Source organism: Myotis yumanensis, unplaced genomic scaffold (assembly GCF_028538775.1).
Source record: "Myotis yumanensis isolate MYYU_CA2020_CCGP unplaced genomic scaffold, mMyoYum1.0.hap1 SCAF_19, whole genome shotgun sequence".
In the NCBI taxonomy this organism is placed as follows: Eukaryota; Metazoa; Chordata; class Mammalia; order Chiroptera; family Vespertilionidae; genus Myotis; species Myotis yumanensis.
Genome location: NW_027223770.1, coordinates 23,752,568 through 23,767,318, shown reverse-complemented (window position 1 = coordinate 23,767,318; position 14,751 = coordinate 23,752,568). Strand labels below are relative to the sequence as shown.

General features: G+C 41.6%; 1 protein-coding gene across 1 annotated transcript in view; it reads left to right on the top strand.

The window, feature by feature from the left end:
• Positions 1 to 14,751, top strand: part of PITPNB (phosphatidylinositol transfer protein beta) — a 60,425-nt gene that overhangs the window by 16,692 nt on the left and 28,982 nt on the right. The window contains exons 4-7 of the mRNA XM_070399314.1: positions 547 to 638; positions 1,385 to 1,392; positions 2,112 to 2,186; positions 3,320 to 3,403. Coding sequence (XP_070255415.1) covers positions 547 to 638; positions 1,385 to 1,392; positions 2,112 to 2,186; positions 3,320 to 3,403 — 259 coding nt within the window. The remainder of the gene's footprint in view (positions 1 to 546; positions 639 to 1,384; positions 1,393 to 2,111; positions 2,187 to 3,319; positions 3,404 to 14,751) is intronic.

Genomic DNA, 14,751 nt, shown 5'->3' with positions numbered 1-14,751 from the left:
TATGTTATGTATTTAATCCTTCTCTGACCATACTTAAGGCAGCAAGTGACATTCATCTTCCAAACTTACACAATTTGACACTTGGGTATACTTTCAGATCTCATTTTTTATAATTTTTTTTAGGTTTATTCTGTAAAATGTGTGAAAAGACTTTTTACTCAGGGATACCCCCTTATTCTGGGGCTTCTTTTATTTTTGCTTTAGAAGACAGTGTAGTGTAGTCTTTACACAAGAGAACTTCTGTGTTGTGTTATGTACAGGTTGACTGGCTTCATCTAACTCTTAGGGAAATAGATCAGAAGCTCATAAGAAAGAATTACTTCTATTTTTTTAAAAATGCTGTATGCGGTTAAACATAAAATTATTTTGTTGTTTTTACATTCATTTTCCACTTGATTACTGTGGGAACGAGGAGAAAACTGTTGAGTCCATGAAGCTTAGAATATAATCACCTTTGATTACCACTCTCTTTGAAGCAGTGCGAAAGATGCCAACAGAGCAGTGATGGCGCTGTTGAAAATATATCCACTATTTCTCTCCTCACAGCAAAGTTCCTGGATTCGTGAGATTGATTGCTCCCGAGGGCTCCTTGGTATTTCACGAGAAAGCCTGGAACGCATATCCCTACTGTAGAACAAGTAAGCCTGGTTCCCAGCAGCCATGCCCGCCCAGGAGGACAGCTTTGAGATGGGTGCCACCAGTCAAGGCCTTTTGTGGGGCCTCGGGTAGTCATAGCACTAACTGGCAGAGGAGAGGTTGCATTGGGCTCCACCCCCCAGAGCTTTGTGAGGGGCCTGGGCTCATTCCTAGAGTACAGCACCTCGAGGTCCTTGCTGACTGCACAGGGTCCAGGGTTGAGCAAGTGGAGGAACAGAAGCATACCTTGTTTTATTGCGCTTCGCTGTATTCAGTGAAGGCAAGACCCTCCACCAGCTTTGTTGCAGTGGTTTGGAACTGAACCCGCAGTATCTCTGAGGGAAGCCTGTGCAGAAACTATAAAGAAAGGCCATCCACACTCACAAGCGTCTCCTGATGTGGTTTTAACAGTATTTTACTTATATTGCCACATAATAGGTGAGGGATATGGCAGCTTCTGAAAAAGTTTGTTGTTGTTTGCTAAATTGGTATTATAAATGATGTTTTTGCTTTTGTGACATTATTCTTTTTACCATTGTTTTAAAATTGGGTTATTGACTCCATAATCTAAAGTATGCTACTCTGTGACTTGTACAGAAACTGTGCTTTGGGGATGTAAACTAGTAAATACCTTATTTTCAGGTAGTTTGATCTTGTGACATTAAGTATTGTGACAGATTGTTTTTGACTCTGACTAATATTCTGAAATTTTTCTCCTTTTATTGCCCACCTGTCCATGACGCGTCAGTTGTAACGGTGAGTAAAACTGTTTTTTGTGTCACAGACTCTTCATCTTTCAACTTTGCTTTACATAGTCATTTATTTGCAACTGTTTTATTAAAACTGCCCATCACTGCATGGTTCCTCCTCTGTGCTTCTTCCAGCAACCTGCACTCCAACACATGCTGCCAGGTTTAATGGGCTCTCTCCAGCCTTAGCTCAAAGTCTCCCTGTTGACTTTATTTTGCTTCTGCTGCTTCCTTCAAAGGCCAGATTTGCTCACCAAATCTCACCGCTTCTTTAACATTAGCCCTGTATGCTGCATGACAAGTAGGGTTGTTTAAATTATTTAGAAGCATGTAGCATTTGGTTTGCCTGACAAGCTTATAAAAATAGATATCGAGCCCTGACTGGTTTGGCTCAGTGGATAGAGCGTCGGCCTGCGGACTGAAAGGTCCCAGGTTCGATTCCAGTCAAAGGCATGTACCTTGGTTGCGGGCACATCCCCAGTAGGGGGTGTGCAGGAGGCAGCTGATCGATGTTTCTCGCTCATCGATGTTTCTAACTCTCTATCCCTCTCCCTTCCTCTCTGTAAAAAATCAATAAAATATATTTAAAAAAAATAGATAGCGAATGATTCTTTACCACTTGAGGATCAGACTTGTAGAGTCAAAGGCATGGATGCTTATGCTGGGGAAGGCGTCACAAAGAACTGGTGTGAGATCACTGTCACTTTACTGTTGTGTTTTCTGCAGAACGAATATATGAAAGATGATTTCTTCATTAAAATCGAAACGTGGCACAAACCAGACTTGGGAACCTTAGAAAATGTAAGTTTCACCTCTGGACTTTTCATTGAAATGAGAATACTATAGTCCATTTTGTCATCACCAGAGTGATGACACCTGCATCATACTAGTACCTGGCCACCCCAGGGTGTGTCAGATTACAGGGAGGCAAGCAAACAACCGGAAGCAAATGGGTTTTCCTGACCTTTCTCCTTTTCTTGAGTGGACTTGAGTGAGGTTGTTGTTTTTATCAGCAACTCCTTCTCTGCAACAGGGAGAGCACAGTTAAACGAAATTCACAGATAATCCCCAAACCAATCTTAGCCACTAAATTTCAGATTTCTTTTATCCTTTCATCTCTGTGTATTTGCCAGAGCTGCTCTCCATTGCAAAAATGATGGCTTTAATTTCCATCTCCATTCCACTTTGCTTGGGATATGGGTTGATGTCAGAGAAATGGCCTAGGAAGGAGAAGGTACTTTGGATAATTTATAATAATGTTGACGAGTTCCAGATTTTTACAAGTTGGTACACACTTATCTCTAAAATAAATGAGGTGATTTGATATTTTTAGTCTGTGTATGATTTAATCTGCTATCAGCTTTCAAATGGCTATATCTTTGGCAGTTTTTAAACAATTCTTAATTAGTTCATAGATGGAGTTTCAGAAATAGATTGAACAACATGAAGTATACAGGAGTTAACATCATACTGAAACTGAATAGCTTTCGGATAATCAACATCAGGAGAGTTTCAGACCATACAGTGCAGCTTTTTGAAATCTTAATTATAATGTCACTTTATGTTTATCTGGAATTTGGAGGTTAAAAGGACTTTGTCATGTATTGTTTGAGTTAAACATGGGTCAGGTACATTTTGTGAACTAAATAATTTCTAAGGACTACCAGAAAATACTGTGACAGATTTCTGTTAATTTGGCAGCATCCTTACACGCTCCCACCCTTATTTTGGGGGTTTCAAGGGATAATAAAAGATTTCTAGATCTTTCAAGACTTCGGATGGCTAATTTAATTATGTAGCAATTTAGATCCCCCCTCCCCCTTATAATGTACTCTGAGAGACTCAAGATAAAGATTTTATATGTAAGTATAATAGTTTTGCCTAGCAAGAATAGTCAACAATTTGTTTTGTTTAATTTCTCTTTGTAATTTTAGGTACACGGTTTAGATCCGAACACGTGGAAAACTGTTGAAATTGTCCACATAGATATTGCAGATCGAAGTCAAGTTGAACCAGCAGTAAGTACTACTCAGGGACATTTTAACCTGTTGCCTCTTACATCTAAGAATTCTTTTATTTATTTCTTGTATGGCCTACATTTTTAGATCAGAAAGATCAGAGAGTAGGAGAGAAGGTGATTGTTTTTTTGTGCGGATTTCACCTTTGCACAAGTGATCCCTTTAAGAAATCTCAGTGTATCTGAGATATACAGAGATTTGTTTTCATGGGGGGTGGGAGGAAGTGACAGTATTTTACAAAAAATTAAGAAAGCAAAAATTCCATTTACATACAAATTTTCAGTAATTCGGGTTACCCTGATATTGTCATTTGTGAGAAATGGTTGATGGTAGAACATCTCAGTTTAACAGTTGTGTAGCTTTCTATTTTGATTCTTACTAGATGTAAATATTTGCACTTCAGGCTTTTGTCTTAATAAGAACACTTGTCCTCAAGAGTATTAAAACCTTTATTTCACCACCACCCCCTGTACAACTCTCCCCTGCAAATTAAGGCCCTGGTATTACTTTGCCACATGTGCTATATCAACTCACTACTTATACTATACTGCGTGCTGCCTTGGTATTGCAGTGAACAGCTGTGGATTTTTACATGTTAAGACAACCTTCTTGCTAGTCGAGAGAGAGCTAAAGCTTTGAAATAAGAGTGACACCTCGTTTTGTCATGAAACGCAGCGTTTCAGTTAGCATTTCATTTCATTTTCCGTGCTTCTTCCCTGAGCTTGAGCATTGTTATAAGCTGAGCAGAAATAACTCAACAACTAACTGTCTCACATTGCTATTGAAATATAAATGTAAACCTCCTGAAACAGACCCCTGTCCTTTCCTCAGAAATCACGGGGGTTCGGACTGCCAGCCGTGACCCTCTGCTCGGCTGGGTCCTGTTGAGCTAGGGCCCCTCCCTGGTTAGAAGTGGGATCTTCATCATGAGAGATTTTCTATTTTAGTTGTACTGTGATTTGAAGTTATTTCAATTTTAGGGCTGTTTCTGCCTTTGAAATGATAGAAGGCTTTTTTTTATCCTCAAGTAAAATGTATGTTTTATGGAAAACAGGGTCTGTTTTGCCCTTTTATTTCTCTTAGTATCGTTTCCAGCCATGATTTCCTGGTGATAGGAAGGGCAATCATGGGGAGTGAGTAATGAGTGAGTCAGTGAATGGCTGGGTCAGGACAGCTCACAGGCCTGGAGCAGCAGGTCACTGGATGATACCAAGCAGCAGGATGGCCCTGGGGTTGGGTGGCCTGAGGAAGCCATTCAGGTTGTGTTGTCAGTTTGAAAAAGCTGTGCTGGCCAAACAGAATGGTCTGATACTGTGGCTCCTGGGTTTGCATTCCATGTTGTTCAGCAGAGCACAAGGCAGCTCTGGTTTTGCTGGGGGAATAAGAGTGGTTCTTTGTCCTTGTTCTCAGCCTGAAATGTGCTCTCAGTCACTGTTGATAGGCACCCGTGGAACTTGTAGGAACAGTGAAGGTGGATTATGAAGAGCCTTAGCGCCCTCAGTCCCGTTCCTTTTACCCCAGCTTAACCTTCAGAGAGACAAGAAGGCAGCGCTGGCCTCACATGCATGACAACAGCACTTGAGAGGGTGCGTTAGTGCGAGGCACTGCACATGCAGAGGCTGAGCAGGTGGCTCTCTGTGGGTAGATAGACAGTGAAAGAGAGAATGCATGGGGCCCAAAGCGGGAGGGTCTGCATTGTGAGTCCAGGGAGCTGTGACTAAGAATATACATCCTGAAACTAGATCAGCTTCAGATTCAAATTCTGAGGTTTTGCTACCTGCTGGCTCTCCCATCTTGGGTGCCTGTTTGAGCTTGTGTAAAATGGGGCTCATTACCTCACAGGACTAAATGTGAGTACTTGGAGCAGTGTCTAGTTTAATAACGGCTGGCCGTTTTGCCATTATTATTAGCTGTAGGTGCCCAGAAGTTCTGAGAATCTATGTTCACACCAAGCATTGTCTGGGGAGTGAATAAGTGCTCACATACGTGTGTGTGATTTTGTTTTTCAGTGTCTATACTTCCTATTTTCCAAGTTACATTTTAGAAATTCGTAAGAAATACTTTTAAAAAAATTGTATTGGATTCACAGTACCTTTTTTATTATGATAAAATACACATAACAAAATTTACCATTTTAACTATTTTAAAATGTATAGTTCTGTGGCATTTAGTACATTCACAGTATTGTACAACCATCACCACCATCCAGTTCTGGAACATTCTCATCATCCCAAATGGACACCCTGGACCCATAAATAGTCACTGTCTCCTTCCCTCTCCCCTCAACTTTCAGCTACCACTAACCTCTTCCCTTTTCTGGATTTACCTGTTCTGGATATTTCATGTCAATGGACTCATAACAGTCTGTGGCCTTCTCTGTCCGGCTTTTGTTACATTAGCCTAATGTTTTTTTTTGTTTTTTAAATATATTTTATTGATTTTTTACAGAGAGGAAGGGAGAGAGACAGAGAGTTAGAAACATCGATGAGAGAGAAACATCGATCAGCCGCCTCCTGCACATCTCCTACTGGGGATGTGCCCGCAACCCAGGTACATGCCCTTGACCGGAATCGAACCCGGGACTCTTCAGTCCGCAGGCTGACGCTCTATCCACTGAGCCAAACCGGTTTCGGCTAGCCTAATGTTTTTAAGGTCCGTCCACGTTGCATGTGCCATCACATTGCTTCATTCCTCTTTGTGGCTGAATACTGGTTTGGTGTGCAGATAGACCACGTTCTGTTTATCCATTGATCCGCGGGTGAACGTTGGGTTGTTTCTGTCTTTGGCTGCTGTGAAGAGGGCTGCCGTGAACATCGTGTCACAGCAGCTTCTGGTTTGTGTATTTTCTTAGTTGTGGACACTAAAAGCACAACTGATGTCATCTAGGAAATTCTCAGAGTTGTTGACAGTAAAATAAGAACCCCCACAGAAACATTTTCAGCTGTAAAAGGAGAAGGGGACTCTGTGGTGGGAGGCAGGGGTGTCCTTGACAGTTTTAAAGCCTAGGGGTGAGGAGCAGAGCGTTGAGCTATCGGGGGTGTGAAGGCTGAGGTGGGTAGGTGTGGTGGGGGGAGAGCTGTAGGGCCTGGCCCCCCGTTCCAGCAAGGAAGTGGGCAAGAGCCTAGTGGGCCGGGGAAGCAGGTCTGCCCTTTTCTACCACGCATTCTCATTTGTTCACTCTGCTGGCAGGAGACAGTTGCCCCGACTCTCCCTTCCAGCTCCACCCCGTCTGCTTGGCCTTGTCTAGTTAATGTTTGTCTTAGGATTAGCCTCTATGGCAAATACCTGGGTCACCTGGGCATCCTTTCATTTTACCAGATCTGGTTTGGTTTTCTGTTGAGTTAATTTGTTCATTTGATTCTGCCTTTTTTATGGTCCTTGAAAATTCTAGTCCAAGCTGTTGGGAAAAAGGAAGCTCCCAGATCATATTTGCAAATTCTAAAATGGTATTTAGTGGCTGCGCAGTCTGTGCTGCCGGAATAGCCCTGCTGTAGCTATCCACGACAAATATAGCGCCCTCAGGAGGCTTATAATCCCGCGACACAAGTCCAGTGCAGTGACATAGTTCACAAATGGCACAGGCTTATGCTTGGTCCAAAGTTCCGCAGGATTTCAGAGAAAAGAACAAATGATCTGTGGGTGTGGAAACATATGAAGGTATGTCTGCCATACCAACAGTGATTACTTAGTGCCAAAAGTTGCTCTTGAAGAATTTAAGTGACACTAGAATTGGGAGCTTTATAACTATGAACAGGCCAACACGGTGGAATTTCTGTAGGAGGGTCTTCTGAAGGTGTGGTGATCTCTCAAAGTTCAGATGACGACACCTTAACTCCTGGAGATTTCAGTCTCAGAATGACTTAGTTCATTGATTTTCATTTTGTTTACGATGAACTCTAATTTGTCTTGAATGAGCTAATTTTTCTAAAAAACTTCTTAAGCTAATTTTTTCCCTTCTTATTACTTGCTTTAAAAGAAATACAAACAGGTAATTAGTAATTTTGAGAAGATAACTAATCAAGTCTCCTTCGAAATCAGGACAAAGGTGAAATAGTTGGGAGGTCAAGAAACCAAGAAGTTGGAAGTGAAGCTTGGATCTTTTACCTCCACCTGGTGGGGATTTTCTGTCACTGCAGATGGATTTAATACAAACAGCCCTAAATATTTTAATTCAGAGTGACTGTTGATTACTTTTAGGGTTTAACTCTCTGCTGGGTTGCTGGTGTCAGACAGCTTGTGTACCACTCTGTCATAGACTTGCTGTTTTTTGTTTTTGTTTTTTTGGTTGTGCTTATGAACTGTACTTCACCATGCACAGAAGGGATGTGATTAGCCCGCGGTGTAACTGAATACTTGGGGAGATGCTTTGACATGTTTACATAATTGAATGGGAAACATGATCACAAAAACTCTAGGAACAGGATTTATTGTAAAAATCTGTCAGTGTGACCCAGGGTTACAGAGGAATATGCTAGAGAAATCAAATGTATTTAAATATATGATTTATTTAGGGTCTTTTGTGGATGACTTACACTGAGTGGCCAGATTATTATGACCACCTGACGTTTGAGGGCAAATTAGCTATAATTTCACGCTGAAGCTGCTAGAGGGCCAGACCATTATAAATAGGGAAGCAGATTGTTTACCATGACAGTAGAAGTGATTTTTTTCTGAAGGTATGGGTAAACAACGTGATTTAACAGCCTTTGAATGTGGGGAATATATACTGTAGAAAGTGTGGTATATTAGTATAGCCTCTAGTCTCTGGAATTTTCTAGAAGATACATCATTGCCTAATGAAACAAGCTAAGCAAGCAACCTGGGATCGCTGCATAAATGTTCCTACCCGATTTCTTTTGGCCACCAAACAAAACAGATTCCCTGTTTCAGGGGAAAGGCGCATTGTAGTGAAGTGTTAAGATGCTAATTCCTTTAAGAAGGAAGGCTCCTGCTTGGCTTTGAAGCAGCCACAGAGCACAGGGTTCCAGCAGGACACACCCCCTTGCTCCCACCCTCTCCCCATTTCAAATCTAACCCGGGTATCACTCCTGAAAAGACTTCCTCGGTAAATTGACTACCCTTTGGGGGCCTGGCCTATCCTGTTCTCGTCATCTCTGTGTTGCCAGGACCTAGCAAGATGCTCACTATTGAGCTTGATGTGGAGTGATTTCTCAATAAAGGCTTGGTGGGTGGATCAAAGAGAATTTATTGCAGATTTCCCCCCTTTGTGGTGGTAAAAAAAAAAAAAAAGTTTAAAGGAATTGAATTTTTTTGTTGTTGTTCAGATATTAAATGAACAAAATTCTACTTTAGGTCCTCTTTTTACCAATCCTAGATGGTGAAGTATGTACTAGTAATGATGTACTTTAATTCTAAAAATTCTGTCCTTTCTAAAGGAGCATATATCTTTCTGTCAGATTAAAAAGTTGTTTTAGATCCAACTGTAATAGAAGTCTAGGTATCCAGCACAGAACACCAGAATGTAAAGTTTTTTTAATTCCTAAAGTTGCCATAAATACATAACCACAACAAAAAGTCGCGAATTCTTTAAATGTCCTGATGAAATGCACATGCATATCTTCAACTCGTTTCCAAAATGTACACAAATGAGTCAGTTGACATCTGCTTCTGCTTTTTTCTAAGGTATAAATGTGAATCTGGCCCCTTTTAATCATCTCCAGCACTTTGTCTAAGTAGCTTTCCATGATTTGTATACAAAAGTCACTTCCCAGGAGAGGAAGGCTCTTTAAAGTGTAAGCCGAAGTGTACACACGATTAACATCAGAGAGACCTTCGTTTTTGGAAGTAATTTGAAAGAAAATGAGCAGGGTTTTTTTCTTTTTTAAAAGAAAGAAATTGGAACCATATTTTTAGGTATTTATGTGTAACCAGAAAGGATTGTATCAGCCTCCCTGTATCGTATGTTTCCCTGTATCGTATATGTGACCTTATAATTTCCAAGGTTATTTTTGGCAGAAATGTTTAATTCAAATTTGTAAGGCCCACAGGTTAAAAATTGATCTAGCTTGATATCTATTTTTTTTTAAATGTCATTAATAAGCAAATATTAATGATATGAAAGTATTAAATTGTTTGGGAGACTTAGTTTAAAAATACAGACCTATTTAATATTAAAAGCAGCAAGTTTAAGAGGGAATGGATTTTCCCCCTCATGTTTCAGCATGTTGGAGGGTACTAATTTATGATGAGAGGTTTTTCCCAAGTGGGACATTTCAAAACCAAGAGTAGCCCAGCTTTGTAACTGTAGAGTTGTTTCACTGAAGATGGTATTCCTGAAAGAAGAGACAAAAGCTAGAAACCCGTGTGCCATGTTTCTGGGTCACAGGAAGGATGTGCTATGATTGACAGGGTCCTTCCTGGGGACTTCCCTGCAGAGCTTGAGAGGCCCTATTACTGACTCAGCAAGCTTGTGCTCTTTATTTGATAAAGTTCAGATATTAAACCTCTTCCTTTTGTTTTTTAACCCCCTCCGCCCCAATTGTTACTTCCACATCCTTCTTTCTACCTGCTCATGAGTATAATAGCCATGTCATATTTACCTTAAGTCCCCATTCTTTTTTTCCGCTCCCTCCCTCCATTTGCCAATGCCCCCCTGGGCAGGGGGGAGTGCTGAGGAGGGGGGTGTCTCACACTGTGGGCTCTGAGCACAAAAGCCACCCTGATGCCCGCTCTACATAGCCAGCCTTCCCTCCCTGGCCTATGGCCCTTGGGGTGTCACTGCTGCTGGAGTCTGTACTGCTTTGTGCCACCACTTTCCAGCACAACCCTCTTCCTGGGCAGCTTTTTAAGCAAGAGCTCCTGGAGCAAAGTGTGGCTCCACCAACTGGTCACAATTCTTTTATCGATTCTTCCGGAGACACAGGCACTCCCAAGTGAGAGGATGGGTCCCCGCCAGGACCGGGGATCACCTTCATTCAGTACTGCTCGCTCAGCCTCTGCCCTCACCATAGCCACAAGGCAGGGTCTGTACAAGTGCAATCCCTGTTTGGGACTGGATCTGCCAATTGGTCCTTGGAAGTTAAAAGGTTCTTTTTAGAGCCTTGATGCCCTCTGTGGGGGAGCATTGGGACTAAGGACTTGAAGACCTAAAGGCTTGAGCCCCTCTCCATTTAAGCAAGGTCAGCCCACAGGCAGCTTGTGAGAAATACAAATTCTCACCCCCGCGTCCCCCCACCCCCCCCACCCCCCCACCCGCCAGCTCTCCAGGTGGTGCTTGTGCACGCTCAGGCTGGGATGTGGTCTACACTATTCATGGTGAAGATTGTAGAGGGGCATCCTTGTAGGATTTTGGAAACAGAAGGAATCTCAGTTGGAGGCCATGGTCCAAAACATTCACCCCAGCCTTTATTTTTACGCAGTGTTTGAGCCCAGGAAGTGCTATAACTCCCTGCGCCACATAACCAGTGGAAGGGGAGTCAGGACTCAAAGCAGGGCTGCTGGCTGCGTTTTATTTTTGTCTTTCTGTATGATGCGCCTTCCTTTGCAGTATGTTGATTAAGAGCATTTTTCATTCAATTAAAACAAGCCTGCTCTTCCATGTATCTTCCCTAGTCCCCCAAATAGCAGTTTTCATCAGTGGGTTTGGGCACCTTTTCCCATAACTGCTAAACCGTGGCATATATTGAAATCTGCATATGTGCACTTATAACAAAAGGATTGGAGGCCCTACAGTGCTTTTTCATGTGGGTACTTACAGGGAGCACCACTCCTGCATCCTCTCATGTTCATTCAGCAAACATTTGTTGGGACTTGCTATCTGCTCTTTGGCGGTATGGTAACTGTTTTTCCAGATAAAGGAATAATTCTATCTGTCTGAAGAGAGTGGAGATTCTTAATCAGTGAACAGTTAAAGTGTTTCTAAGTGACTTAGGAGTCGGTCTGTCCCAACTGTTGCTTATGTAGTACAGGAGTGCTGAGTGCCTCTCCTCGGAAGGGTTTTCCCCTCACAGCTGATAAGTGCCCGTCCGTGCTGGCTCCTGGCTGCAGCTGAAGTCTGTGTTCCAAGGCTAACTAGAGCTGGGCGTTTGGAATCTTGTACTTGATTAGGTATAGTAATTGTATAGCAAAAGCCAACAATAGGATTGGTGTGTTCATCTAAGCTGCACATCTGTCTGTTATGGGCGGGAGTGGGGTTCTTGGGATGCTGCTGGAATAAGTAAGCATTTCCGGAGGCCCCCGTGGGAGGATGAGAGCCAGTGTCCAGAGTTTCCGTTCCATATTGCAGCCGGGTCCAATTCATCGCCAAGTTAGTTGCAGTCCACTAGTCCATTGCGTGTGAGATGCAGGTTAACTCAAGGGAGCCCTACAAGCCCAGAGTCACATAAGTCCCAAGTGCAGTAAGAGCACAAGAAAGGGAACTCTTTTGTTTAGGCCTCAGTGGTTTTCAACCTTCCTAATGCCGCGACCCTTTAATACAGTTCCTCATGTTGTGGTGACCCCCAATTTCATTGTTACAAATTGAACATAATTAAAACATAGTGATTAATCACAAAAACAATATGTAATTATATGTGTTTTCTGATGGTCTTAGGCGAACCCTGTGAAAGGGTCGAGACCCACAGGTTGAGAACGGCTGGTTTAGGGGATTAAACGTCTCTAATTCCGCACCCTTTGTTCTCAGGTGTGATTGACAGCAAGCACCTTCCATATGTCACCCCAACTTTACGGGGCATGCCTCTATCTCCCTTTTGTTGGAACCCTGGAGAATGTAAAGTTGTAGCTTTCTGGTGAAGCTGCCCAAATGACATGCCTACAATATCTGGCCTTCCCTTTGCTCCTTTCCTATTATTAATACCCAGGTTCATTACAGTGGTATCATAGCCACTTGTGGAAGTGTCACAATCACCTTTTTAAGGATTGTGATGTCAAAGGAAATGAACTGGCTTTTATAGTTTGGGATTTTTATTTCTGGCCTTGACCATTTGTGCTTTGATTATGATCCACTTGTTTGGTGAGTATGTTTTGGCAGAGAGAACAATGTCCCATTTTAGTTGAGAGCAGAAATAATAGGGCGTCCCCCCCAAAATGTATACACACACATTGAATTATTATACAGGCAGTGTTTATTAAAATACATTTCATTTTCAAAATTGAGCTATCAGCTGTTGAAGTGTGTGTACATTTTTTGTATATTAGAAGCAGTACCTGATTTTCTGAAAGTGAGCACATAAGATACCTATTCATTCATTTAGCTGTTTTCATTTTGAACTGCCATTCCATTATTTGAGAGCTGAAAAATTTGACACTTTTTAATTGTTGTAAATCATGAGTGCGTATTGTTTTAAAGTTATTGCTCATTTTAAAGATACTTTTCCCCAGATGTCAGCCTCGGAAAGCTGATGAAACTGGGTTTAGTTTTTTAGGCATGCCAGTCATGGTCACACCTTCACGCAGTGCTTGTTTTCTGTGCTCTAGGAAGGATTCAGAATATCTTTTCTTTTGATCATTCTGTGAGGCAGTGCCCAGATGTTATGCATTTGAGTAGATAGTCTTGACAACATATGCTTGACTGCAGTGCCTTTAGAAATAACTTCATAATTTTAAAGAAATGTGCTTTCTAAATATGCTTTCTAAATCATCTTTATACGATTAGCTTTTTTCTCCCTTTAAAATTAAAAGCATGATGAAATCTGGCTGGAAAAAGTTAAATATTAGATCAGACTATGTGAAATTGTTAATATTTGTCAGCTTTTGAGCTATGAAAATGACCTTGTTTTAATGGGTGAACCTAATAGGTCTTTCGAATTAACCTTTGGTAAATGATAACCTTAAATGGTCTAGTTTGTTCTCTCTCAGAGCTTTCAGAATGCTGCTGCATTTTAGATGTTACTTTTGTTCCAACTGCTGCCTTTTACTTCCTAAGAAGGGCTTTCTGCTTCTCGGAGCTGTGCAGTGGCTACCCAGGCTTTCGCCCTGAAAAGAGCTTTTGTTTATTAAGTCTGTGGCTCAGACCCAGCAAGCCCGAGGAGAGCCCGCGGTTGCCAAATGCTTCTTCAGTGCTCTGTGGCGTGAGCAGACACTCCATCCACTAGAGCACCTCTTCCTTTTGCCATTAAGATGAACCGAGGTGTCCATATCTATCTTAAAAGCTTGTAACTTATCTCTGGTGTATGTGTGAGAGCCCCCAGAGTTTTTTGTTTTGTTTTTATTAAAGTTTATGTGTGTAACTTTATTAAAGTGTGAATTGTGAACCAGTTCCTAACTTGTAAAAGGAGCCTCCTTGAATTCAGGAACAAAACAAAACTCAAATACAAGTTTTTGAGGTAGCAGAGATTTTGCTTTTGCTTAAGAAACTGTCACTCGTCAAATGCTCTCTGCACGTTTGCCTTTGCTATGCTGTGAAGCAAACCATTGTCAGGATTCTCTATGTAGTAGTTATAGAGGTTTTCCCCCCATCCTCAAAGAAGATATAAATAAATGTTAGCATCTTTAAAAAAAAAAAAGAAATGTAAAAATGTTTCCCATATCTGCTGCCTTACATGGTCAAGTACTTTGAGAATACTTATAATATTTGCATCCAGTAGTGGAGTTAGAGAATCTCTCATATATTTGAAGACATAGTTGGATAGCAGTGCCCTCTTGTGGGGTAGTAACATATTGCTTATTTCATTCTTGCTTAAGTCTGAGCAAGGATTTATAAATTTCTCTTAAAAATCTGTATGTATGAGTATATTTTGCACAAAGTACCTTTTCACTAGGACCTCGAACCCATTATTAACTTAAGTAGAACAGTAGGGAGGGTGGTGGAAGTGCTTGGCTGTTTAGTAGAATTGCTCCAGTTCCTGGCTGGGGGGACATTTTCTGGTAAGAGTTAGAAAATGTTTTTTTGTGAGCAGCTAATGGCAGATATTTTTAAAGAAATTCACGTAAACGGCTCCTTAAAGTGAATTCCTTATAATTCACTTTTAGAAAGAACTCACTTTTTCAACCATGTAAACTCTTTCCTAGGCAAGGCTCTCTGGGCTGGGATCCCTTCAGGTACTGGAGTCTTATCAATGATAAACTGTACATTACATCACATTTTTGCAGTAAAGTATTGTGGTTAGCCTGGGTGTCGAGAGAGCAGCGTCTGAGTCCTGGCTCTTCGGAAGTAAGTTCTGTTCTTGCTGGGGAAAAAAAAAATTATGTTTAATTCCCCTCCCTTCTCCCCCCCTGCAATTATATCCTACTTGATGTTTGTTAAATGAGTGCTCTGGGTTACATGGGATCCTGGAACTTGGGAGCTTCTTTGTCTGAAGGCCAGATAATGAACCAACATGGACATTTTACTGGGAGGGCTCGCCCTGTGAATTTTAAATAGGAAACCCCTCCCCCCATTTTAGTTTAAG